Here is a 27,256-nt window from a genome sequence, read left to right as displayed (position 1 = left end):
TTAATACTGGAAGTAGTGACAAGTAATACCAGTAGATATATTGCTGAAGAGCCGTTTAGAAGTGACTTATGGGAAGAAGCGATGTGGAATTGTAGCGGACATCTCCTCTCTAAACTAAGAGAAGAAGCAAAAGATAAGGCCCTCTGCATTCTTTGAAGCATGGGAATGGAGTCAGTTAGCAGGTTTATTACTCGGTGAAGAAGAAGGATGGAATAGTTTTGATTCGGCTGAAATGGGAGTCTTAGTAATTCCACACCTGATAGCAATCCCTCGGGATGATGGGTCGGTGATACATAAATTCTTGGCTTATCCATTACCTCCCAAAGATCATGACGGTTTGGAATTTTTTAATGAGAGGAACACCTTTTAATTGGAAAGGAAAGATAGATGTCAGGGAGGATTTGGGTAGTTTCTTTGATGAGGTCAGAGTGGGAAATATGACAGAGCTGGGGGAAAGCGAGAAAGGAGTTTTCGTCGGAGGAGAAGTAGATATTATTAGAAGATATGCATATACGTTAGCAGATGCAGTTCTTCTATTCCTACCTGACAAAAACTACTTTTAGAAAGTTAGACAAGAAAATACAAAAATTGGAGAAAAGGCATTGTTTAAAGAAGGTGAAAGAGCCCTCATATGGGAGACTCCTGCTCAGAAAAAAGTGTGAAAGGCATCATGTGATTGGGCGTTCTCCACCCACTGGGGGGGAGATAGTGGGCTCATCTTAGAGATATATACTGAAGAATAGACACCTTACGACACTCTCACGAGGAGAAAACCGGCAGAAGGACTGATAAGCAACTAACAGACAAACTGGCGGAAGAGATAACAGACGACTAATAGACGACTGACAGGGGATTGACCAAAGAGAAGGAGAATAGGAATGGCTGAAGCACTGCCAAACTTCCATCATCCGGTAAATATAACAACAACCCTCGCACCCACACCCACACCCACACCTGCACCTTGCACCATGGCATCGACCACTACTATAGGGGGTACACTTGTTTTCAGCTGTTTAATACAACTGATGTGGTGCCATGCTAATACAGCAATGATGATGAGAAACAACACCAATGCAGACATGGATTGGGATTTTTGTAGTGAGGAATGGGTGAAGTGTGAGGGAAATAGACTAACAATGACTGAAACACCAACCACCTACTACCATTACTCAGTAAATGATACAAAGACTACACCCACACCATTGTCAAAGGCATCAACTGCCCCTTCAGGTGGTACACTTGTGTTCAGCTGTTTAAAACAACTGATGTTGTGCCATGACAATATAATTAAAAGTAACACAGGAAGAAAAATAAACTGGCAACTTTGTGCAACGCAATTGGAAAAATGTGGGGCATTGACGGAGGCACTTAACGAAAACCTAGCTGCTGAAAACCCAGCTGCTGGCAGTGAAAAAATAATTTTAAGTATTAACGCAGACTTCTTTTTGCTGGCTGGAATAGCATGCCTATTGATTTTGACAGCCAGTAGAGACAACCTAATTGAATGGATAGAAGTTTTAGACTCCTCAATCATGAGTTACGTCATCAGAACAGAAGCGATGCCACAACTTTGACAAATCATGTTTAATTGTTCCAAAAATGTAACATTAACTGAAAAAAAAAAAAAAAAAATCAGATGCTTTGGTTCGCTTGCTAGGCCAAAATAAGGACTTTTAATCAACTCAGCCAATCAGAGAAGAGCATTCCCTGCCAAAGGCCAAGTTAGGTTGACAGTCACCTGCTGTGGACCAATAGGAGCTCAGTTTTTTAAAACTTCTCGAATCCCGAGCGGGAAAACTGGCCTGTCTGACCATATATGGAAGTGCACGTGTCAGGCCCGTTAATTCATGGTATTAAGCGACTTTAGCCTCAAAACTTGAATATATGAGCCAAATTAGACCCTTTTAAAGTCTCCCAAACTAATATTTTACAGCTTTATCACAATTAAATCATCTTTGTAATAACTTTGAACTTTTCGCATCATTTTAGAGACTTGTTTAAACTTTTCTGTCCTGTTTTGACACTTTTGATGAGTTTTTCTGACGGAGTGTATTGAATCAAAAACAGATGCTGTAAATATATATTTTTTAATCTATCTCAGAGCCACGTCACACATTTATTGTGAAATTCGGCACAGATGTTGAAGACCAAATAAGGATTAAATCCTGTTATTTTTAGCCTAATGGCTTCCTGGGCCACCATTTTAGATTTTTTTTTTTTTTTATATAATGGATATAAGTCTACGGTGCTTCTATTGATTACTGATATCACAGCACACACTTTACTAATGTTCTCCTCACAGAGATGATAATCACAGCACAATAAATCTCTGAAAACTCACCTTTGACACAGACTAACAAAAACCCACTAATTTAAAAAAAAAAAAAAAAAGGGAGTGATATAAGTATATATGGTTAACTTCAGATTAAATCATGCAGTTGTGAGCATATCTAATCCTTAACAAATTAAGAATTCTGGATGGAGACCACAGTAATTTATGCCCTAGATATAATTTTAGCCATAGTTAGGATGAAGACAACAAACGTTAACCACTTTCGTTTTATTGGTGCAGGAATATATTTAGCCTATTAATATTAATGGTTATGTATCAAAAGAGGTCGGCCATCAGCAAAAAGTAATCAAAATTTAGTGTAGCTATGGGGTAACCTACACAAGTTTTGGCAATAGCCCTTGTGGGGTTTGTCATGGGATTAAATCACCGTAAAAGATTGGAATTACGGGATAGACATATTATTGATAAGGGAGGAATCTCCTTGAATAACATAGAATTGCATGCTAATGTTTGAACTCTCCTCTCCCATCTATAGGACGGGAAGCTGGTGCCGCGCGATATGGAGCTTCTACCGGAAAAAGCAGATTGGTACACCAAACAAATAAGGATCGCGGACGCAAAACACAGAAAATTCCCCGGAGAGTACGCGCCAGTAGGAGAAAACAAAAGCGGGATTGGCAACAATGCCTGGTTTTGGATTTCTTTCAGGCTCAACAAGTATAGATCTGATGGGAGAAATGGAGAGTTACGCAAAGTGTTGTGGGACACATCAAGCATAAGGGGACAAGATGGATACCTGAACGACTCGCCATACCCCTTCCGAAGGTGCGTAGGGCTAAATATCCCTACACCAGCATGGATTAGGATAAATGGGGCTCAAAATGAAAAAAGGAGTGTAAAAGCTACAATGATTATGTCGAAGGGGTTGTTAATTCAAAACGAAAATAAAGAGTACAGATCTGTCTGTCTTGAATTGGACATTGACGGCAACCCCTTTATTTCTGAGGATAAACCCCTGCACTGGCACCCAGGGGTTCTTCCGCGTGGCGTGATGGTGCCAGATGGGGCCACAATGGCAGAAGATTTTGAAACTGATACAACTGGCTTTTTGCCCTTGTATGAGTTGCACCCAAGAATGGGAGTTGAAATGTGGGAGGTGTTAATCAACCCACAGGATGGAGGATGCCCATTTTGGCTTTTCGGGCAGAAACTTTTTCTTATGACACCAGAGCCCTCCGTGAGATGGAACGATAGGCAAATGGCAGCAAAACACCCCGATCACAAAAAACAATCAGAGAGAATAAGCTGGGGGTTGCGAGGCAGCACTCGCTGGTGTCACACGGGGAGGAGGTGGTCTGCAACTATGACATGTGACAGGGTCAGAATGGGGGGTGCCTCCTTAGACGCGCGGGATCCTAGATCCACTGATTGCGGGGCTCCTGATTTAACGTGCTGGGGGGATGCTTGGGTGCCGTGTGGACTAGATGTCTATGAGACACCCCTGACACTGGGGAATTACCCCTATCCTGACAGGGATACTCCTTACTTCTTCAGTGAAATTACTGAAGGAAGAAAGAGTTACCTGAATCCCCATCTTTTCCTAGTGACAAGAGCAGAAGCGGGAAAAATTAATTTTACTGCGCTCAGACAGGTGAGAGAGTTTGGCGGTGGGATGGAGACAATTAACATCGGAAGAGAATACATCTCGTTCTACCAAAAACGTTACCAAAAGCTAACCAGGAAAAACAACAACCTGGAGAAAAACAGATATGGGGACATGTCAAAAATTCCAGCCGTAGCTCGGTTCCTGACACTGGGGTGGAGCATGAGCGATGATAAAGATGTGGATGAAAAACTTTGCATTGAGGACTGGGGGGGGAGTGATTCTTCCTCAGGAGATGAAGGAGTTGGAAGTGGATCCTCCACCACCAAGAGGCGTGGAGAGGATGGAGGTGATATGGGTCCGGAGTGGAAAAGGGAGAAAGTGGCCTCGTCCGAGGCCCTGACTGTGTCACCTCCTCGTGCCGTCTCTCAATCCCCTGCGGGTGTGGAAATGAAGCAGGAGAGAGATGATAACACAGGAGAAATCTTCTTTGCCGAGAGGGTAGCCGGAATACCCCCCTTCCCCACAGTGGTAAAAATCGAGTCTGCCAAAGAGGAAGCTGACAACTTTCCTCCATTGGAGGAAGTGCTGGATGATGATGTGGTGGAGGCATTGACGGAAAGTGCAGAGACATTCGTGGGTGGAAGGGGGGCGGAGGCACCCAATGAAGACATGGACACGGTGACACCTGCCCCGGCTGATGACAGTTTGGGTAGGCTGGAGAGAGCGTTTTCGCTTCTCAGCGAGGCTCTGGCAGACGTTAGAGGGGTCGTGATGTCGGTCGTGAAGGGGGGTCGTACCCCGCCACAAGGGGCCTCGGTTGCCAGCAGGCGCTGAAAAGTAACTCCGTAAGGGGTTGACACCCTAGCCGGGGGCGGCTACTCTGGAAACCTCTGGCGAGCGGCAACTCTGGCTGATGCTATCCACATATATTCATGATGATTAATAAGGAGGATGTTGTATGATTGTGTATTAATCATTCATTCATTATCCTGCAAAGAAATGCTTATTTAACCAGTACAGCTATTAAACTGCCATTGTTATAGAGAAATGCTAGGAAAAATGTGACCTCAATGTGACCTAAACATGACCATCCGGTAGTGATACTTCTTTTTTCTAAGAAGACGTCTGTTTTTCGAAAGAAGAACTAACACCTCGAGGTGTCGGTTAAACAGGATGCATTAAGTATTAACCACACAAACAGATGGAAACCACCTTTAAGTAACTTTTTGTACTCCAGTTGGACCATGACATCTGAGTGAACTTTTGTACTTTTGTATTGCCATGACATCTGTATAACCTTTTGTACTTTCGTATGACAGCTGGGTGAGTTAGAGCACCTGCTACTGCTACGCCAGTAAGGCCTTGCAATCAGTATGAACTTGTGTTCTCTTTTTCTATTCGCTAAGGTGATTAGGGCATGTATTATGACACGTTATCACGCCATGCTTTGGGCTATAAATATATCACTGATTACTGTATTCGGGGGCCTCCTTTAGACGGACATTCAGTTGTTCATGAGGCCCCCGTCTTTCTCTATCGGCTGATAGTTTAGGACTTTGATACTTTGAAACTTTTTGATTGACTTTTACTTGATTTTTGTAAACCTTTAATAAAAACCATTAAATATTAAGAAGCCTTCTTGATTAAATCAACCTGCAATGTATATACTACCCACATCTGAGATGACTCCTGGGTCGAGAGACACACTTCTAGACCTCTGGTAAGTGAATCCGCCTTTGGCTCCCTCTTTATCAGGGGAGTCAGGGGGGGCTAACTCATGCTGTTGTAAAAAAGAGTTGTTTCCAGCCTTGACCTACACTCGGTGGGTCTTAATATCAATCCCACAAAATAGCGAGACGACTCTTGGACTTCCTATAAGAGGAGGTACATATAATTCTTTTCTTTATTAATATAACATTTAATAGAGGATAGGCAGCCAGCTTCGGTGACAAGGTAGAGGGGGAATTCTTGTGTGAAGTTACGACAGTTTTAGATCCCCTACCGTTATAAAGTCCCGCGGGCTAACGACAGTTTACATGTGTTCTGAGTGTTGATTGGCTGGGAGGCTGGGCAAAGGGCGGCGTAAACGAGGAAAAGAGAGAACAGTTCTGTTCCCACGGTAGTGTGAGTGTATGACGGTGTAAGACGCTTCTTTGTGTGTTTATTTATTTTTGGTGTGTTACTACAACCTGTAAAACTGTGATAATGACTTGTGTTACGTCATTAAAATACCTTTTGGGCTGTGGTGAGTGTGTAAAACACCACATGGTGCTTTATTTTGAAGGAATTGGAAGTAGACATGACTGAACCTTTTAAAATAAATAAAAAGTAACAGCTTTCAACTTTAGTCTCATATCAGAAGCAGCACATATTGATGACGTCATGTTTATTTACGGTTTCTTCAAAATAAAACGTCATGTCGTGTTTTACGGACTGAGACGATTTTATTGTTTAGTCCACATACTTTTATTTTGAAGCCTCACAGTGTTTGGTTTGACAAGTGAGAACGTTTCATCTGACAAGGTTTTGCTGAGTCATGAGTCTGTTAGGTGTGGTAGATGTGTTTAGACCTAGAGTAGGCTGTGTGTAGTAGATGTGAATATTTATCTGGTTGAATAATTATGATGAACATGAGACGCTGGTGTTTGACTGCTCTCTGATCACCACATTGATCTGGTTTATTAGGCACTGGTGATTCTTGATGGTTTTATGGTTTAAAAACATGACTTTAATACATTTTGAAACGACTTCAGTCAGTGCTTTATTAAAAGAGAAGATTCTTAATAAAAACCAGGCTTTTATTAGACACCAAGGTGAGCTTTTTATTAGTTTCTAAAATAAGTGCTGCTGGTGGGAATTTCAGAATAAAAGCAACAAAGAACTCCACTTTCCTTCTTATACTCACACATGCACTTTGAAAAAGTTACCTTACTTTGTTTGTGGTTTTTGGTGAAATGCTGATGCATTGTTCTAGTTGTGTAATATCTGAGTAAATGATTGAGAATGAAAGACTTTCTAATGTTTCTAATGCAGTGAATATTGTTCAAACACTGTGTGACCCAATTTAAACACAATCTGTCAAACCAGCTCATGTTTATTAAAGCTTCATGACTCCCAGCTTTACACACACTGTTACATTGTGACACTACAGCTAAAGTTGTGTGTTTGTTGCTGTTAGTTATAAATAGAGCAGAGCTGTACAGACAGTGTCTGTAGTGTGTCTGTCACTGAGAGAACCTGTGCAAACACTAACATGTAAAGATATCAAACCTGGAAAGCTACGCTTTGTCAAACCTCCAGATATTTACAACTTTCTTTTCTAAAACGTTGGATAGACGTGTCCTTACACAGCTTCACTCTCATTCAGCACAACTTTACTCTTGTTTGCTTTTTAAATATCTATCAAGAACAGCACGAGGGCCTGGGTTTGAAAGTGTCTGTGTGTGGAGTTTGCATGTTCTCCTGTGTTCTCCAGCTTAGAGCTTTAGTCTAACCCAAATGAAGCCGACGTCTCCTTAAGCCAGAAGCAGTTTCAACCAGACACTATTCACATCATGTGTTCACATGTAGAATGATCCGTTGTGTTCTACACGCTACGTCTGGTTGAATCTGTTTATATTAAACACTGATTATGGAATACAAACAGGAGGATGCACACAGGCAGCTTCAGGGGCAGCTAAGTGGCTGCAGGGCGTCAGTGCACGATCCTTTCACATGCCTGATCCTTTTAGATCCTTTCAGATCCTTTTAGATCCTTTTAGATCCTTTTAGATCCTTTCAGATCCTTTCAGATCCTTTTAGATTCTTTCAGATCCTTTCAGCGCACATGTGTAGACTACGTCACTTCCTTTACTACAATCTATACGACAGAGCTCCAGGGACGTGGTCGTTGAATCTAAACCCACCATACAACATTTATTAAATATTCTAATAGTACACATTGTAAATATGTGACTGTTTTTGTGGTGTTTTTAATTGTTAATAAAAAAAAAATACAATAAAGAAAAACCACTACAAGTTGATATCTACAAAAATAGATCAAAACACAATATTGACAATCACAAACCAAAATAAATTGTAATTCACTCAAAACATAAATGTCCAATATTTTGGGAAATCTTGGCAGCAGGTTTAGATACACAAACTAATTATTATTAAATATCAGGATTTCAACACAAACTGCTGTAAAATAGACTGACCAAATGTAGACGTGTTTTGTGTTGAAAGGATCTAAAAGGATAAATAAATAAATAATTAAATAAATAAATAAATAAATAAATAAATAAATAAATAAATAAATAAATAAATAAATAAATAAATAAAAGGATCAGTCTGTAGAGACATGGGTTGGTAACCACAGGGTTGCTGGTTCAAGTCCAATGTGGACCAAAAAAAAAAACTTCTCGAGCGCTGCCGAGGTGCCCACCAAACCCCAACACTGCTCCCTTCATTGTAAAGCGACTTTGAGTATCCAGAAAAGTGCTATATAAAATTGATGTATAATAATAATAATAATTAAAATAAATGGGGCCCCTACACTCGTACAGCATTGACGAGACCCCTGGACGACGCGTGAGTCTTTCTCACGCTAATCAAAACACATCATGCTTTACAATAAAATAGGAAAAACAATATAAGAGATAAAGACATTAACAAATATGTGCAGCGTCCAAACCTGGGCGGAGCTTGTAGTACAAGCATTGAAATGAAGCCCAACCCACTCTCTCATGTGGGTCAGTGGGCAGCGTGGATACTGAGCTTTTTCTAACGTTTGTTGTTAGGATCCAACTAATGCTTCTTCTTCTTGAGGATCAATAATATTACTATTTTACATCACATGACCCTTCCTCCCTCTAAGGCTGTTCATCAAAGACCTCATCAATTTTTTTATTTTTAAATAGAGGATATTAGCTTATAAAAAACCTGCCTACCTGTGGACCAGGCCTTGATCACCTGTCTAAGGAGTGGAACACACACATGTCTAACCAGTAGGTTGTAGTTTTCTCTTTATCTCCAGTTCCTTCATTTAGACTAACTGTCTCTGTCCTAAATATTCACCACAACAAACCCCAACGTCAGTGTGTGTCGCTCCAGGGTTCAGACTAAGTTCTCCTCACAAAAGAGCAACTGCTGTGAGATGTATGTGTTCAACACTGATCACTAACAGGAAAAGGACTCACTAAACAGAGCTAAATACTCTTAGTTTAAGGGGAAATTAAGAGCACTTTAGTATTTTCAACTGGTTGTGTCTGATCTTTATTCTAACAGACCAAACATGAATATTTGACTTTGAATTATTATAATTATACCAGATCAGGCCTTCATTATTGAATAATGAGTAATTGTTTATCTTTCTAGTCATTAATCTTGTTGTTGATGGTTTGTGTTTTCCTCATCCATGATGAGTGGTGAACCTTTAGAGAAGCTTTAACAGATATCACCAGTAGACCAAAGCCTACAGTGAGATCAGACCATGGAGCGTTGCATGTGTCAAACTCAATATGAGACGTTGTACCTGTTTAGAGAAGAGACAGAGGCTGCTGGTGCTAATCCCATTTCATGCTGGCTTGATTCCACATGTCCACAAAGTGCTAGAGTCAGTAGATGGACACAGAAGTGTTGAGAGGGAAAGACAAAGGATTGTTTGTAGGTAAAAAGAAAGCAGTGCAGGAATGAGAATGAGCAACAACTGAAAGTCTATCAAAGGGTGAATTAGAACCAATCATAACCTGTGTTTCTGAAGGAAGAGAAACAATGAGTTTAAGCCTCTGAACATTTGTCTCAGACTAACACTGAAGTCTGTTCCTCCTAATCTTCTCTGTGATCAGCTGTGTGAACAACAATAGAAGCTCCATGTTCATCCTGCATTAGTAAACACATGATAGATATGTTAATGCTGCTATTTTTCACCATCATCACCATTTGTTCTAAAAACATGATATTTGAGGTTTATTTTCCCAAACTCGCCTGAGTTTTAGCCTCTGAAAAGTCACTTTCTGACCAACTCTACACAACAGGCTGATTTGTGGCCTACTTATGAATATTCATGAGTGGGCGTGTCTATAGACACTGACTTCCTCCTTCCCGCGCAGTGACGTAGGGCCAGAGGACGGCCCGCCCTCCTCCCACCCACTCCGTAATCGAGCTCATGCTGCTTTATAAACATGAGACAGAGCGTGGGGGCGGGGCGTTCACTGGTACATACATAGACTGTAGAAAATACATACCTAGCACTGAAATGCTCACCTTCATGGGCGTGTCTGTTTACATGTCAATCACGGCAGAGAGCTTCCTGGAGGCGTGGCTTCTCCAGCTCAGTGCCACGTCAGATTCATCATCAAATTGTAGCGAGGTGTTTGTTCTCACCCTGTAGTAAGAAAGAATCAAATCACCCTCTGACTAATGATTGAATCAATGAAAAAACACTTTGGACATGTGTATGAAGCCATAATAGACCTTTATCATGTTTAAAGCACAGAAACATTCATTTATCTAAACATGGACCCTTTAACGTGAGTTAAACTCCAGGGACGTATGAACACTAACTGTTCTCTGCTCAGGTAATGATGAATACTACATTCAAATGATGAGAAACATTTTATTAACATGTTTTTTTAGGATGAGAATAAAAACATGAAAAGCCAAAAGCAGCGAGTCTTTTACTCAGCCTGAGGTTTGTAGAGAAGAAGAAGAATTATATCACCAAACCAGACTAGAATGCACACATTAAAGGTGTGGAAACATTCAAATTAAGTGTTAAAAAGTAGTTAAAATACAGAGTCACGTGTGTTCTCTGGAGGCAGAGCTGCCAACAGTCGTCCATGTTCATATTACTAGAGAATGAACAGTTAGAGATCCTCAGAGGGATCAGATGATTGCTCTGGTGTTTACTGTCCTGTCAGCTTTAATTCTGGTTTGTTATCATGTGTCTGCTCTGATCTGCTTCAGCCATGGCCCTAAAGTTGATCTGAACCATCACATGGACAGCAGCTAACACAGATATCACTGAGTAGTGCTGGAGGATACTTTCCACTGAGTAGTAGTGGTGTAACAATACATCCATCCACATTAATACATTGATTAAATAAGATACGCTTTTATTTTGAAAATCACATAGCACGGCTGTATGTCCGTGCCACCATTTCCTGCGTGAGGGTGGTGGCATAACGTAGCAAATTCCACGCGACAACAAAACCTTGCAACCCCTGCTGACACCCCAATGTGTACACGGTACTATGTCGCCGCCCACCAGTAATGGCCCACTGCTGCTTCCTGAATGTGGAGCCAACTGCTATAAAACACCAATGAAGACGTGGAAGTCACCAGAGAGCAGCTCAGAAGCTGCGTTGTTTACATTGTTGCTCAGCAAAGAGAGGAGTCAATGAGAAAAAGCCACATGAGAAAAGAGGTAAAAATGATGAACTACTGTATATCAGGAAATGAAATAATGATGAAAGCACAGCGTTATAGTTGTGATGCTGATTTTAAGACAATAAGAATTGAGTTGAAGAAGGTTGTTTTGTTAGGAGTTTAGCATACACGTGAGTGCACAGACACTAACTGAGATCTGATACTTTCAGTGTTTGGTCAGTGCTCGTAAACAGGTTGATTTATAATAACTTCTCACAACAAACAGTGTCTGTTCATGTAAATAAACAGGACTACTGAATAACAAGTATCTGGAAGTCCACTTGAGATATTTATTTAATATTAAAGAAAAAAAGATTGTATCAAAACCATATACTGTATGTAGCATTATTATCCATGTACCCTTTGATCTTTGGTTATTACGTTTTAAAACCAAATCAAAACAAATAAACCATACCGTATGAAGGCAGTTACTGTAAATACTTTTCATTTAACCTGATCTATGTTTTTATGACTTTATTTTTCATTATTTCACATATTAGGATCATGTGGAGTCAGATAATTGCTTTTAGCACAGGTTCTAATTTAGCTGGTGATGAGCACAGAGGGTATTATTAGGTTCTGATGGATTGAAGATAAAAACATGAAGCACATACAGTATATCTGAGTATTAGCATGAACAGTAGGTGTTGGTTTTAGCCGCTCCAGAGCAGAGAGATGCTGCCATGGCCTCACTTTATAAAACACATGATCACATTTATTAGATCAGATCATCTCTGTCTAGGTGAACCTGTTAATAATGGAGATGGAGAACACCTCACACACTATTCATCCACCATTAGGACAGTAGAATGAGTGAACCCAAAGCTAAGCAACTTTTATCACAGCGGGGCTTTGTTTGATCAGTGGGTCACATGATCAACATTCATATCAGCATTATAATAATGAGCGATCTGAGCATTAATACAGGAAAGAACAAAAAGTTTCTGTAGTAATTTTGTGTTTTTCTGTCATTCTGTGTATGTTTGTTGTCTTGCTCATTGTGAAGCGTTTTGTGCATTTCTGTATTTCTTTTGTGTATTTTTCCTGTAAAAAAGCTGTAGAAAGTCCTGCAAACACAAATATTTTTTAGTTTTAAGGAAAACTTTTTAGACGTGACCTGTCATTTTAGAGGGTGTCTATACTTAACCTAACGTAAATGTTTTTGATGTTCAGAAGAAAACCCACACAAACACGGGGAGAACATGCAAACTAAGTGTCCAGGGCTTGAACCCATGACCTTGCTGTGAGGCAGACATGCAAACCACTACATTAACTCTAATTAATGGTGTCAAATGTAAAGTGCATTACAAATGCAATGTATTATTATTATTATTATTATTATTATTATTATTATTATTATTATTATTAATAATAAATGTCACTTTTTTAGACCTGTGTCCTGGGTATGATGGGTTTACGAGGGGGAACAGTACTCAGCCATGGGGAAGTCCAGAAATCACACAACATCTCACCCTATCATAGCAGTGGTCAAAGCCAGAAAATACCACAGACCAAGTATTTGTGGTGGAATCATAGCACTCAACAATTCTTTTTGTGTTACACGAGACAACAAAGATCTGCTTGTTCATCACTGCAATGTCAAAGTCCCAGTGTGTGTGGACCATTTCAGGGACATCGTACCAGGTGTTGGTCACTGGGTCGTAAGCCTCAGCAGACCTCAGATCTATGGACCATCTCTGCCTCCAACTGCAAAAATGTGGCCCATATATGCAACGACCCCAAGTCCACACTGAGGTGTTCCCATGGGAGTGATCAGTGTCCACTGGTTGGTGTCTGGGTTGTAATACTCAGTTCTCTATCACTCCATCCTCCACATATGTAAATCTTGTTGTGTGGTGCAGCTGGCGCTGATCCTCCCTTCATTCATTGATGCAATGATCGTCCACTGGTTGATGTTGGGTTGGTAGCGTTCAGCAGTTCTGAGTGAGGTATGATTCCTGTAGCCTCCCATAGCGTAGATGCATCCTTTAACACGGTAACACTCATGAATACCTGAGACTCATGCATTGGTGACATCTCCTGCCAAGTGTGTGTGACGAGGTTAAACCTCCACACTTTGCTCGAGGGGACAAACAAACCTAAATCACAACCCACAATGCTTCGGTCTTTACTAAGGAAGACAGTCCTGTAGAAGCTTGAAGGAGTCAGGTGATCCTCCAGACTGTGACGAGTATGAACTGTGATCCAGCTGTTAGTGCTGTAGTCAAAAACCTTTATGGTCTTAGAATATAATTCTTGTGGGTTATTGTGACTTTCTCAGAAGGTAGTTCCTCATTAAAGGATTTACTCAATGTTTGATGTGTGACCAGCTCCTAATGACATCATCAGCTGAGTTTGTGATGATGTCACAGTTAAGGGTGTGGGGTGGGGGGTGGGGCGTGTAGAGAGGGAGGGTGCTTGCTCCTTATTGGTAGATGATGTCCTTTTTTTGTCCAGCAGCCAAATAGGGGTGTGTTTCAGCTATGCATCCTCACTTGTACTTCAGGAAATGCTAATATTCCAGTTTATTAGTCTGAGCCTACAGTGTGAAGCACGTAGACAGTTGAGATCAGATGTCTGTTGGAATGGTGTTTCTTGTTTGAACTGAGTGTGTTCATTCAAATGCTTTTAAGTCATGTGTAGGGTTACCTTAGGTCATTCATTTCAACCCAGTTTTGCATTGTACGGTACAATGAATGTACCTGTGTCTATAAAGGACAGAACACAGGGATGGTTGAACACAGACATGTGGAGACAGGGCCATTCACAAGGGAGTCATATTGTGTATTTGTGTGTGTGTTTTGCTGGGTTTTTTAAAAAAATGTTTTTTTGTGTATTTCTGTTGTTGTTTTGCTTGTTTGTTAGTACTGTGGGTTTGCGGAGCAATTTTTTTGTGTTTTTTTTGTCTCTTTGTGTAATTTTGTTGTTATTTCCTGTAATTTTGTATATTTTTTTTGGAGTAATTTTGTTTTTAACTGTTGTCGTTTTGTGTGTTTTTTGAGTATTTTCTGTGTTTTCATCTTGTCTTTTACTGTATTTTCCTGCAATGTCGTAATTCTTTGTATTTTTTTTTATGAAATTTTGCTCTTGTTTTGTGTATTTTTCTGTCATTTTGTACATTTACTTTGGGAGCCACATAAAATTAGATTGAGAGCTGCATGTGGCCCTTGGGCCACCAGTTGCCTATGTCTGATTGAACCTATAGCTTTAGGTCTGAATGAAGAACAGTGACTATCTAATACAGTAACTATAGTAACCATAGTCTAACCCAGTGGTTCTCAAACTTCCAGCCCCCCCGTACCCCTCGCTCCCCAAATACTCCTGACCAATAACACATTTTCAAAGGTATTGAACTGACAGGGAACAAGTAACATCATATTTCATAATACATCTAAAACTAAATTAAACTAATTACCTGCATAAAAAACAAAAATAAAAGTGCAGTAGTAAAAAATACAGGAAACAAAGAAACATTGTCTACAATCCGTGGCAAAAAAAGTTTCAGAAAACAAAACAAAAAAAGGAAATCAATTTCAGCTATTTTGTTTGTTTATTGTTCCGCTCCATGTAGCGGTAGACTACATTTCCCACAATGCACCACTGCGGGGGTCAGGAAACTTTGTGTTATGTGAATAAACGAGAGCTGACGTGAGTCCACGGTGTCTCGGTTCTGTGATTATACACTCCACTTCACACATTGACGTAAATCATTTATTTTTACACTCTAGTACTAACCTCTACGATCTGATCATATGAACAAGACGTTGGTAACATTTCCAGTGGGAAAGATACTTATGTTCTTGGCGTAGCTAAGCAACGTAACTCATGCGTTCAGTACGCTAAAAGGGCGGGGCGTGTCACCAGGGTGTATCGTAATCTGTGGCAATGCATGGAGGCTCCTGACTGCTGGTCGATTTTATTCTAGTTTCCAATTGTTATTTTTCATTCATGTTCCCCTATGACTATGTATACCCCTGGGGGTACCCGTACCCCACTTTGAGAACCTAGGTTGTAATGGAACCGTGATGTGAACTTAAACTAGCATCAGCTCTAACTTGTCTAGTTTATTTCTAATGAAGGATGGAAATCCTTCACCCTGCATTAGTCTGTAATGGAACAGTTAGATTTTAAGAACAGGATTGACTTTGTGAAAATAATAAAGAAGGTAATAGTAGTTTCTGATGTTGTGCACGACCATCATCGTCTCATCTCTGATGGAGACGAGTCTGACTACAGGTGGAGACAGACCGGCTGGTGTCCTGGTGCAGCCAGAACAACCTGGAGCTCAACGCTTTAAAGACAGGGGAGATGATAGCAGACTTCAGGAAGAACCCACCCCCCTCACCCCCCTCACCCTGGGAGACTCTACAGTGAGCTCTGTGGAGTACTTCTGCTTCCTGGGGACCATCATCACTCAGGACCTCAAGTGGAGCTGAACATCAGCTCCATCATCAAAAAAGCTCAGCAGAGGATGGACTTCCTGCGGCAGCTGAAGAAGCTGTGGATGATTGTCTAAAAATAATAGAGTAAATGTTGGGGTATGTGAATAATAGAAGAATAAATGAGTAGATCTGGTGGAAAAAGCAAGTGTGTGTGTGTGTGTGTGTGTGTGTGTGTGTGTGTGTGTGTGTGTGTGTGTGTGTGTGTGTGTGTGTGTGTGTGTGTGTGTGTGTGTGCGTGTGCGTGTGCGTGTCATGGAGGACTGAACTGAAGATGAATATATTCATCAACTCAGGATTGGTTGTTATTTCTGAGGATTTTAACACACATTTACATCTGTAATGATTGTATTTCATTATTAAAGCAGAAAACACTGCTTTTCACTATTGTTTGTGGATAATGGTTTGGTTTGGGTGAATCTGGCCCTTTGGAGCATCCAGTTTGATCTGCAGGAAAAAGTAAAAATGACAGAGAAAACATGAAACTCAAAATTCTTACAAAATCACATATCATAATAATTCCCTTAATAAACTAAAAAATGGTCAAATGTAAAGTGTAGATCCTGTTGGGACTAATATCTGTCACTTATTGCTTGGATATTGTTGGTTTCTTACATGTTTAGTATTTTATTTATACGTATAGTGTAAACTAGGCACAATTAAATTGAAATTACTGGTTTTCCCGCCTTAAAACTGTGGTCCACAGGAGATTAAACTCCTTATTTGGCCCCTGAACTAAAATGAGTTTGACACCCATTTCAGTAAATATAATACATGAATTATTATTTATATGGATAATTATATTATGTGAATATATGTATGTTTAATGTTGGAATGTATGTACTATTGTGACAACCTGCAAAATGCCTTTGCAGCCTCAGTCACTTATTTTTCTCGTTTTTTTCCCACACCACCGGTTCACTCCCCTGTTCAGCCTCTTACTCTGACCTCACACTAACGCCCATCTCTGTCTCCTCGCCTATTCGCTTATCCCCGGTTCCTCCGCTGGGCAAGCCTCCTGCCTGCGGTAGTTAAATGGCGTACCTCAGAGAGCCGTGGAGGAGCAGCATCGGTTTCTGGGTCGGAGCGGAGCGTGTCCGTGGAGACTGCATACCGGATTGTTCGAGGTCCTCACCAGCTGCGTCCTTACTGGAGGAAGTCCATCCACTCACGGTGCCAGTCATTGCCGCAAATAGTTTTTAGAGCTGGAAACAGTCAGTCGCAGACCCAGACATTACCGCTTCCTGGTAGCTGCAAAGCGTCGGTGACGTCAGACGCACACCGCACGTACACGTCTGACCAGACACTGGACTGTCCGTGAGTTTCTTTTGTTTTGTGTTTCCTTTATTTCATATATTATTATTTACTGTTATGATATTGAAGGAAGTATGTTAAAATAATATTGAATATGTTTATTTTAGCCTGCTTTGTGCAGTCAACTCACACTTTTGCCTGCCGTCTGTGTGACGTCATTGACTTTTTTTGCAGTACGTAAAAACTTTATGTTTAATATTTTTATATCTCATGTTGAAAGAAAGAATATGATTTCAAACACAGTTCTGTTTATTTAGATACGCTGTGGAGCAAGGAAATTGGGGGGAGTGAGAACTTCTGACTCCTCTGGACCTTTGTGGATGTATTTGAGTTGTAGCTGTATGATGTGTGTTGGAGAGCAAAGGACTCACTCACATGTCTGTGTGTATATTTATTTTGTGTGGACAACTTCAATATACTTGTAAAGAATTACATTTCCTGAGTGTGTTGTTTTTTTCAGTCTATATGTCATATGTAACAGGGTGTATGTCTAGGAGTATATGTCCTAGTGAGGTTTGACATTTTAAAGGAAACTCATCGACTGTACAGACAAAACAAAATTCATACTAATACAAATATCCTATACGTCAGGAGGGAAACCTGGCTGGCACCCATAAAAACAGAACCTAACATTCATAGCAACAATAACCATTCACAAACTGCCAAACCGTCACACTATTTATTTATATGGATATTTAAGTAATGTATATGTATGTGTGTATATATACAGTAGGTGTACAGTATTATAATTGCATATGGATAATTATGTATACATAATATTAGCACTGAGATAAACTGAAAAGCTAAAAACAGGTTAGGATTAAATAAAGTCTATACTTTGTCCTGCTCCTTTTTCTTGTGCATAATTTGTTGACATTTGTTTTCTTTTCTTTTCTTTTTAAGTATTTTCATATACATAAACAAAATAAAGTTAATTCATTCTTTCTGATTTGTGTGGTGCTTATTCCAGCTTCCTCATTGTGTACGTTAAAACATTTGTAAATAATGAAACACATGAGGCCTGTACTATGAAGATGGATTTCCTCTTATCACAATAACTTCCTGGATTTATTCGGTGTGTGCTGTACTACGATGTTGGATAACGTCTTACCGGTTAAATCACCATGGTAACTTAGACTGAACAGCTAACCTGGTCGGGAGTAGGTTTAGTATTAGGATAAGATTCAAGCCAGCACAAAGCCCCGCCTCCTGACCAATCAGTTCTCTTAGAAAATCAAAAATGGAAAAAAACTTGAATTATCCCTGTGGGGTAAATAGAAGGAAAAACAACAGGAGAGAGAATATTTATCCTTTATTTACTATGACATCCTATAGAAACATATAGATTAATATCTACATTAGTCAGCTGATAAAACCTCATTCATTCATGTATTCTGTGGTGACTCAGAGAGCCTCAGTCCTGTAGATAATATTAATATCAATATATTCCATCTTATGATGTAGGCTGATCTGTATGAACACAGCATCAGAGACACAGACTCCACCCACAATGAGGAGGTTACATGATTAGAAACATGTGTGTGCTGTAATAAAGTCAAACTGTTTATTCTACCATCATTTCATATTAGATCATCTCACTAATTTAGGGCTCTGTTCTCCCATGTGCGTGAATCCAAAAAGCAGTGCAGCGGCGCTGTTTTTGGCTGTGCGACTTACTCCCCCTGTACTTTAGTCAGCCTTCATCCCAGTTAGCACTGTGGGTGGAGCAGACCACAGTGTGTAACGGGGATAATTATTGATGTTAATTCTTCATATCACAGGAGCGTGCACGTAGCCAGGCTGAAATCACCTGGGTTACCGAACATGTTTATATCCTGCTTCATAGTACAGCTGCTCTCTGATGGAGAATGTTTGGTTAGCTGAAGCTAGCGCACAGATATCAGGATACGTTTATCCAGGTTCATAGTACAGGCTCTCTATGTTGAACTAATTATAATATTATTCCATCTGCCTGGATAATAGAGAACGTTACTTACAGTAGCTACGAAACACACAATTGTTTGTGTATTGTTGTTCTTTTCCTTTTTCACAGAGATGAGGACGTATCGTATTTGTCTCACTCACTTCACCAGCTCATCACTTAGGATTAAATACATTTTTGCAGGATCTTTTTTCAGGAGGCAATTATGGAAATGTTGGTGTTTCCTGCACATCTGCTCCACCAGTCTGTTCTCTCTCTGCATCCTGACAAATCGCTTTACAAGAGACGCAGAAATACTGTAACTGCAGAGAAACACGGAAGCAACAAGACACCAGGAAACTCTGATTATTAAACTGATATTAACATCTGATTATTAAACTGATATTAACATCTGATTATTAAACTGATATTAACATCTGATTATTAAACTGATATTAACATCTGATTATTAAACTGATATTAACATCTGATTATTAAACTGATATTAACATCTGATTATTAAACTGATATTAACATCTGATTATTAAACTGATATTAACATCTGATTATTAAACTGATATTAACATCTGATTATTAAACTGATATTAACATCTGATTATTAAACTGATGTTAACATCTGATTATTAAACTGATATTAACATCTGATTATTAAACTGATGTTAACATCTGATTATTAAACTGATATTAACATCTGATTATTAAACTGATGTTAACATCTGATTATTAAACTGATATTAACATCTGATTATTAAACTGATGTTAACATCTGATTATTAAACTGATATTAACATCTGATTATTAAACTGATATTAACATCTGATTATTAAACTGATATTAACATCTGATTATTAAACTGATATTAACATCTGATTATTAAACTGATATTAACATCTGATTATTAAACTGATATTAACATCTGATTATTAAACTGATATTAACATCTGATTATTAAACTGATATTAACATCTGATTATTAAACTGATATTAACATCTGATTATTAAACTGATGTTAACATCTGATTATTAAACTGATATTAACATCTGATTATTAAACTGATGTTAACATCTGATTATTAAACTGATATTAACATCTGATTATTAAACTGATGTTAACATCTGATTATTAAACTGATATTAACATCTGATTATTAAACTGATATTAACATCTGATTATTAAACTGATATTAACATCTGATTATTAAACGAATATTAACACATTCAGTGCCAGCCATTCTCAGATTTTCTACCCCCTCAGTAACAGCCGTTTTTGAGCATTTTGACTGATTTTTAAAGACCCACAGAATATTTTCTACTATGACTATCTGAAATCTGACACCAGATTCTGAAAGATTGAAGCCTCTACTTTCATCAAGAAAATTGTTTCTGGCTTGTTTCGTTCTTTTGTAATCAGCCGTTAAATAGAGCAAGTTTTACACAAATCTTCAGTTTCAGAGCAAAAAGCTGAGAAAAAAGTATTTTTGTAAAAAAAAGCTTTTTTTTTTTTGTTGCTTTAGTGACAACTCTAACATCTGAACATTGTTTCCTTATATAAAACAAAAAAAAAAAAAAAACACAGACCGGGCTTTTGATGGCAAAATTATTATTATTTATCGATCTGGTTCAGAGTTGAATGGATTTCTTACTGTATTTTGGCGTTCCTCCAACTTTCTCTCCCATCATTCTGCACACACGCAACTTCCTCCTCCTCCCAGACATGCAGAGTGTCACTGCTTACCCCGTTTTTTATGGTTTTATCTCACAATCGCCACATTAGCCATGAATTCCACACTTGCTCTGGTCTGAGTGTGCGCTGCTGGGAACGTCAGCTCTGCACGTAGCGCCATTTTCTATCTCGTAAAACGCCTTTCTTTCTCCCTCTGAGCTCCGATGAGCATGGATGATCTCTCATCCAAAGGCGCGCTGCTACTTCCTACATGTCACTTATTATTTCGCTATCTGGCTCACAGGCTGGGGGTATTTTGTACCCACCTCCACACCCCCCCGACACGCAGCGATGACCGTTTGGCCCGGATAGTTGATGGTTTTATCTCACGATCACAACATTATCAATAATCCACTCAGGTCCACACATGTTCTGTGTTAGTATGTGGTGCTGTGAGCTGCTGGATACGTCACAATATCACTTCATAGCCACATCAGTGGCTAATCTCTCATCTAAAGGTGAACCGCTGCCATCTTCAGGACACAGTTGGTCACTACAACACCCCACAGCTTAGATATTGATGAGAGACCTCCGCCAGGGTGTTTTCTAGTAATCCCCGTGAAAAAATGCAAATGACAAGATATCTCGTCAATGGCACTGAGTGAGTTAACAGATTACTAAACTAATATTAACATCTGATTATTAAACTGATATTAACCTGATTATTAACCTGATTATTAAACTGATATTAACCTGAATATTAAATTGATATTAACCTGATTATTAAACCATGCTGTAATGGCAGAGGATCAACTGATGCTAACTGTTCCAAAGCTGCTTGCATCAAACATGGCTACCAGAGCTCTGCCATCACTTGTGTGATGCGAGAGAACCCTCGAGTCAGGCCAGCATCTGCAAAGCTCCTCAATGTAGGGGTCAGAGGGAGGTACAACAAAGACCGAGGTGTTGGAGACCTGCCTGAAAAAGAGCATTTGCTGTTGGGGTAGTGACCGGGGCTTCATCCAACCCAAGGCCGTGCACATTGCCAGCTACACAGTGCACGGCTGGATACTGAACCTACAAAAGAGGTCCGACTAGAAACTTCTGAAAAGGCATGAGAAGCCTGTGAGGCCAGCTCATCCTGCCCATCCCCACCAGCGTCACCAGACAGAGTACAGGATGCTGCCGTGGACAGCGCATCCTCCTCCTGAAGGTGGGATGGACCTGTGACAGCCATGAAGACTGGTGCACCGGGTTCTATCTGTAGGTTAGGCATGACAGCCTTAATCAGTGCTAACGTGGTGGTGAGAGCATCCACCGGACACCGTGCTGGCACACTTGGCAACGCCAGTGGCTCTAATAGTAATAATAATAATAATTACAGTTTTTCTCAATTGCTAAAACACTAAACCCTATTGTCTGAACCAAATGCTCAGTTTCCTGAACCCACTGATTGAAACAATCACTCTTTTGGCAAAACCATAAACACTTTTCACCTGTTTAGACACAACTTGCCAACACATTTTCATTGTGATGCACCCGTGCTGCATAATGGTGAGCACAGGTGACAAAAGTCAAACACAATTAAAGCACAGGTGTCACCACTTGAACACAACAACTCAAAACTGATCACACTTGTGGCTAATGATGTAAGGGAAGAGCACTGGTTTGTGAGGCCCTACAATGGATAGAAATCTGAGAGGAAGAGTTGGTGAGAGAGGAGGGCGAGGTGGTCAGTGAAGACAAAGAACAGTAATATCTGATGAAATCAGAGCTTCTGTGATTGACCATGTTCTTGTCCATGGTATGAGCATGAGGGAGGCTGGACAAAGGGTACAACCAATCATCAGTAGATTCACTGTGTCCACCATAATCTGAAGATTTAGAGACGAGAACTGGTAATTACCTTTTCTTTGACATTATAGTACAGTATGTAAATGTTGACAGCAATTACTGTATGACATACTATAGAGCTGGTAAGTCCCGCCCATCCGTAAAACCCCACTGGACCTCTAGATTGAAAAACGTCAATCTGGCAAACCTGGATACGGCATGCCAGGGGTTTTTTCCCCCGTTGCCTGGCCAAACAAAATGTGGCCTGTGATGTGGATGAAGTCCTGTGGCCTGACCCAGTACGGAGACATGATGCTGTGGCTGAGTAATGCACTGTATTTGTATATTTTTGTACTTTTTTACATGGGCTTACTGTACACAAGTGGCAAACGCATAAGATACGTGTAAATGCATAAGATTTCTGTTTTGCCTTTATGTACAAGTGCTATGCACAGGTTCTTTGTTTTGCAACATGCATTTAGCCTACAGTGAATAAACATTTATTTCTCCAGTTTCATGTCCTGAGCATTGTGTTTTCTATTTTTCTACGTAGTGTTTAGTGACTGTTCAGTAGTGTTTTTAATTCTGATTGACTTGGGGCATGATTTGACAACACAGTTCAGTTTTGAGCACAGATTGAACTGTTTTGAGGTGAAAGTTTGGTTTTGCAAGAAGAGTCTGACGTTTTGTGAATGTAGCTTGGAAATTGTGTTTTGTGTTCACAGTTTAGAGAAAAGGAGAGCAGGTTTCAAGAAATGTGTCTTAGCAATTGAGAAAAACTGTAATAATATTATTCATGAATAATAACAATTATATTGACAATAATTATGCTGTAGCTGTAGCGGCTTCTTCAGCGGCAACTTCACTCAAGCCAGCAAACGCACCGGCCTGGAGTGAACAAACTGTGGTCCCAGTGAATCTAACTGGAGCAACACCCGACAAAACCACAGTGTTGTTAGCGGGAAGAGAGAGAGAGAGAGAGAGAGAGAGAGAGAGAGAGAGAGAGAGAGAGAGAGAGAGAGAGAGAGAGAGAGAGAGAGAGAGAGAGAGAGAGAGAGAGAGAGAGAAAGAGAAGATAGAGAGAGAGAGAGAGAGAGAGAGAGAGAGAGAGAGAGAAGATTTTTGATTTTACAAAAACACTTTATTTTCACAGGTTTAGTTTTCACAATTCATCCAATAAAAGTGCTAATGCATTAAAAACCCAGTATGTTTTTTTGGTTTTGTTTTAAAAAATGACAGTTTAAGCCATAAAAACATGCGTAAAAACCAACTCATCATCAACAACTGAACAAACATTATTGTTAAAACACCATCGCTGTTTAAAAGCGTCCAAGTCTCCAATGTGCTTATAAAATCTAAAATCTAGCCAGAGTCTCGCCCTTATATTAACCAGCCATACTGCCTCAGCCTCTTGTCCTTCTCTGTTCTCTACCCTGTTCTTTCTGCTTATATAAATGGCCATTTTAGCTTCACCTGAGAGGTAATTGAGGAGCTGACACTTTTCTTTTTGTTCTTTTTTGTACTTAGTTCCCATGATAAAAACCCTCTCAGTAAAAACCACATCAAAGAGACTAAAAACCAATGTTAAAAGAGAGAAGAAACTCGTGAGTCTCTTACACTCTGTAAAAACATGGTACACAGTCTCTCGAAGGCAACAAAAAGGACAGGTATTAAGAACAGCAGGATTAAGAACAGAAATAAAAGCATTGGAGGCAATAGCACCGTGTAAAATCCTCCACTGGAGGTCAGCTGTCCGCTTTTTTAGGGGAGGTTTATATAAAATCCTCCACTGTGGGCTCACTCCATCTGTCCCCAATCTTTCTGACCACACAGTGGGGGGGCGGTTGCTCAGTCCGGCCTTGTGTATGGCCTTGACGCAGCTCATGTACCACGTCTTTTTATCAGCTTTGTGCAGAGTCAGCTTTTCAGACTGTGCTGTAGTCAAAAGGGGGCCGGTGAGCTCCCCCAGAGCTGGGCTCAGGAAGATTTCGGGGAAGGGATCTGCAGGGTCCGGTTTGACTTTTCCCTGTCCATAGTCCATTAGAAGGCTCTTCTCCTTCCCAGGGAGCCTCTGGCGCCACAGCTCTAGGAGTCTCTCTGTCACCCGGACAGAGTGCAGGCCCAGAAGAGAGCTCAGGGCCCTGGTGTCCTCCAGCGCCGGCCCCACTGCATCCACCAGCTGCTGCAGGCACAGAGTCTTTGTTTTTAGCAGCGCCATCGTCAGGCCGGGGGTGACATTGCTGCTGATGTCCAGCATGGCTCTGTGAATCAACGGTTCTCTCAACAACCAGTACAGAGAGTTAGACTTTGGGCACCTTTTACGGTAAAAAAGGGCCCAAGACTTAAAAACACCCTGATAAAACGGAGGTAGCCCACCAAATTTTAAAAGTTTAGAGTCAATTAAAAACAGAGCAGCATCCAACCCCAGGAAATCTGCACGTCTGAGAATGCAGCTGGCCCCATCGCTCCACACAAGATCAGAAGGACCTGTAAGATATTTCTGTAAAAACTGTAGTCTAAAAGTAGCTGTCCGGCTGGCTAGGTGGATGAGGCCCTGTCCCCCCTCCTCTCTGATTAAAAATAGCACCCCTTGTGGCACCCAGTGTAGCCCATCCCAAAAAAAATCTACCATTTTTTTCTGTAATTGGACAAGCAATCCTGATGGGGGGTCTAAAACAGTTAAACGGTGCCACAGTTGGGATGCTACGAGATTGTTTAAAACCAATACTCTACCTTTAAAAGACATGTGAGGGAGCAGCCATTTCCACTTGGAAAGCTTCCCTTCGATTTTCTCAGTCACACCCTCCCAGTTCTTCTTCACTATATGTTCTTTACCGAGGAACACCCCTAAGTATTTAAAACCCTCCGTTTTACAAACTAAACCTTGGGGAAGAACTGGGAGACCGTCACTCCACTCACCAGCCGCGAGGGCTTCGCTTTTTTTCCAGTTCACCCTCGCTGCTGATGCTTTATTAAACTTTTCTATCGTGTTAGCTAAAATGTCTGCATCCCCTTGGTTTTTAATAAAAACCACAACATCATCGGCATATGCACTTAAAACAATGTTACTTTTAAAAGTGGGTAAAACCAAGCCCTGTAACTTGCAGCGTAGATTGTAAAGGAGGGGTTCCAGGGAGAGTGTGTAAAGTATACCAGAGAGAGCACAGCCCTGCCTGACGCCTCGACACACCCTAAAGGGAGCACACAGACCACCATTAAACTTCAGGACACTCTCAACCTCACTGTACAACACTTTAACTTTGGCTATGAAACCAGCGCTGAACCCAAACCTCTCCATAACCTTCCAGAGGAAGTTGTGTTCAACGCGGTCAAAAGCCTTTTCCTGGTCTAGAGAAATCAGACCAGTGTTACAACCCAATGAGCTGGAGATGTCCAAAACATCCCGAATGAGGTGGACATTGTCCACCATGGACCTGCCGGGCACACAGTATGTCTGGTCCCTATAAATGACCTGCTCCATAACCCTCCCCAGCCTGGAAGCGAAGACCTTGGACAGGAGCTTATAATCAACACACAGCAAGGACACAGGGCAACAATTTTTAATGTCCTGCAGGTTCCCTTTTTTTGGAAGTAGCGTTATTACGGCTCTCCTGCAGGACATGGGCATTGAACCAGAGGCCAGACTTTCATTAAAAACATCTAAAAGATCCCGTGCAAAGATTTCCCAGAAGGCTTTATAAAATTCGACACTCAGTCCGTCTATGCCGGGAGCACGCCGCCCTTGCATGCCCTGCAGAGCAGCCCTCAGCTCCTGCATCTGTAACGGCTGGTTGAGTTGCCTGTTGGTTTCCTCAGAGATCAGAGGCAGCCCCTGACAGAACTCGTCCATCAGAGCTACCTCCTCCTTATACTCACTACAGTACAGTGTTGAGTAAAAACCAACAGCTCGCCTTCTTATCTGGCTTGGTTCAGTCAGAATTTGCCCTGTGTCCTCAAAAAGTGAGTGGACTACTCGCCCCTGCCCACTCCTCTTCTCCAGGCCTAAGAAGAAGCTAGAGGGAGCATCCATCTCCTCGATGGCTTGGAACCGGGACCTGACCAGTGCACCCTGTACTTTACTATCAAACAGGTCGGCTAAAACTAGCTTTTTGATTTTGAGAATTTCAATATATTCTCGATTTGCTGTGGACTCAGTCTTTCTAGTTCCACTATATCACTCTCCAGGTCCTTCATAGATCTGGTGATGTCTCTGGTGACATTGAGGGTGTACTGTTGACACAAAAGTTTAATCTCTGTCTTACCATGGTCCCACCACTGCCTAAGACTTTTAAACTCTGCCTTCCTCTGTCTAAAAACATCCCAAAAATAAATAAGAACCTCTTTAAAATGTTTATCAACTGTTAAGACCGAATTAAAATGCCAATAAGCGCTTTTTGGTAAAATATTTTGAATAAAAACATTACACAAAACTAAAGAATGATCAGTAAAAAACAGCGGGAACAATACTGCACATTTTAACAATATTAAAATGATGCTTAAAAAAATAAATACGATCTAGTCTAGCCAAGGACACACTACTCTCTCTGAGGTGGGACCACGTGTACTGTCGGCAATCTGCACGCATCCTTCTCCATACATCCACCAGGCCATGAGAATAGACCAGCTGCCTGAGAACATGCTGAGAAACTGGATGCGGCTCTGCATGGTTGCGATCTAAAGATGCATTTTCTGTACAGTTAAAATCCCCGCCCAAAAATAAATAATCCTCCGGGGCACAGCCATTTAAAACGTCATC

The 27,256-nt window shown here is 40.6% G+C and overlaps 1 protein-coding gene across 1 annotated transcript in view; it reads right to left on the bottom strand.

The window, feature by feature from the left end:
* Positions 1-24,826, bottom strand: part of LOC114458957 (homeodomain-interacting protein kinase 1-like) — a gene marked incomplete at its 3' end in the record, with an annotated part of 38,619 nt that extends 13,793 nt beyond the window's left edge. Inside the window, exons 1-3 of the mRNA XM_028441346.1 lie at positions 24,223-24,826; positions 18,389-18,391; positions 955-1,038 (exon numbers count right to left, since the gene is read on the bottom strand). Of these exons, the coding sequence (XP_028297147.1) occupies positions 955-1,038; positions 18,389-18,391; positions 24,223-24,757 (622 nt within the window). The remainder of the gene's footprint in view (positions 1-954; positions 1,039-18,388; positions 18,392-24,222) is intronic.
* Between the last annotated feature and the right edge of the window lie 2,430 nt (positions 24,827-27,256).

This window comes from Gouania willdenowi, unplaced genomic scaffold (genome assembly GCF_900634775.1).
Source record: "Gouania willdenowi unplaced genomic scaffold, fGouWil2.1 scaffold_221_arrow_ctg1, whole genome shotgun sequence".
Lineage (NCBI taxonomy): Eukaryota > Metazoa > Chordata > Actinopteri > Blenniiformes > Gobiesocidae > Gouania > Gouania willdenowi.
The sequence above is the reverse complement of the archived record's forward strand: the minus strand, read 5'-3'. Positions and strand labels throughout refer to the sequence as shown.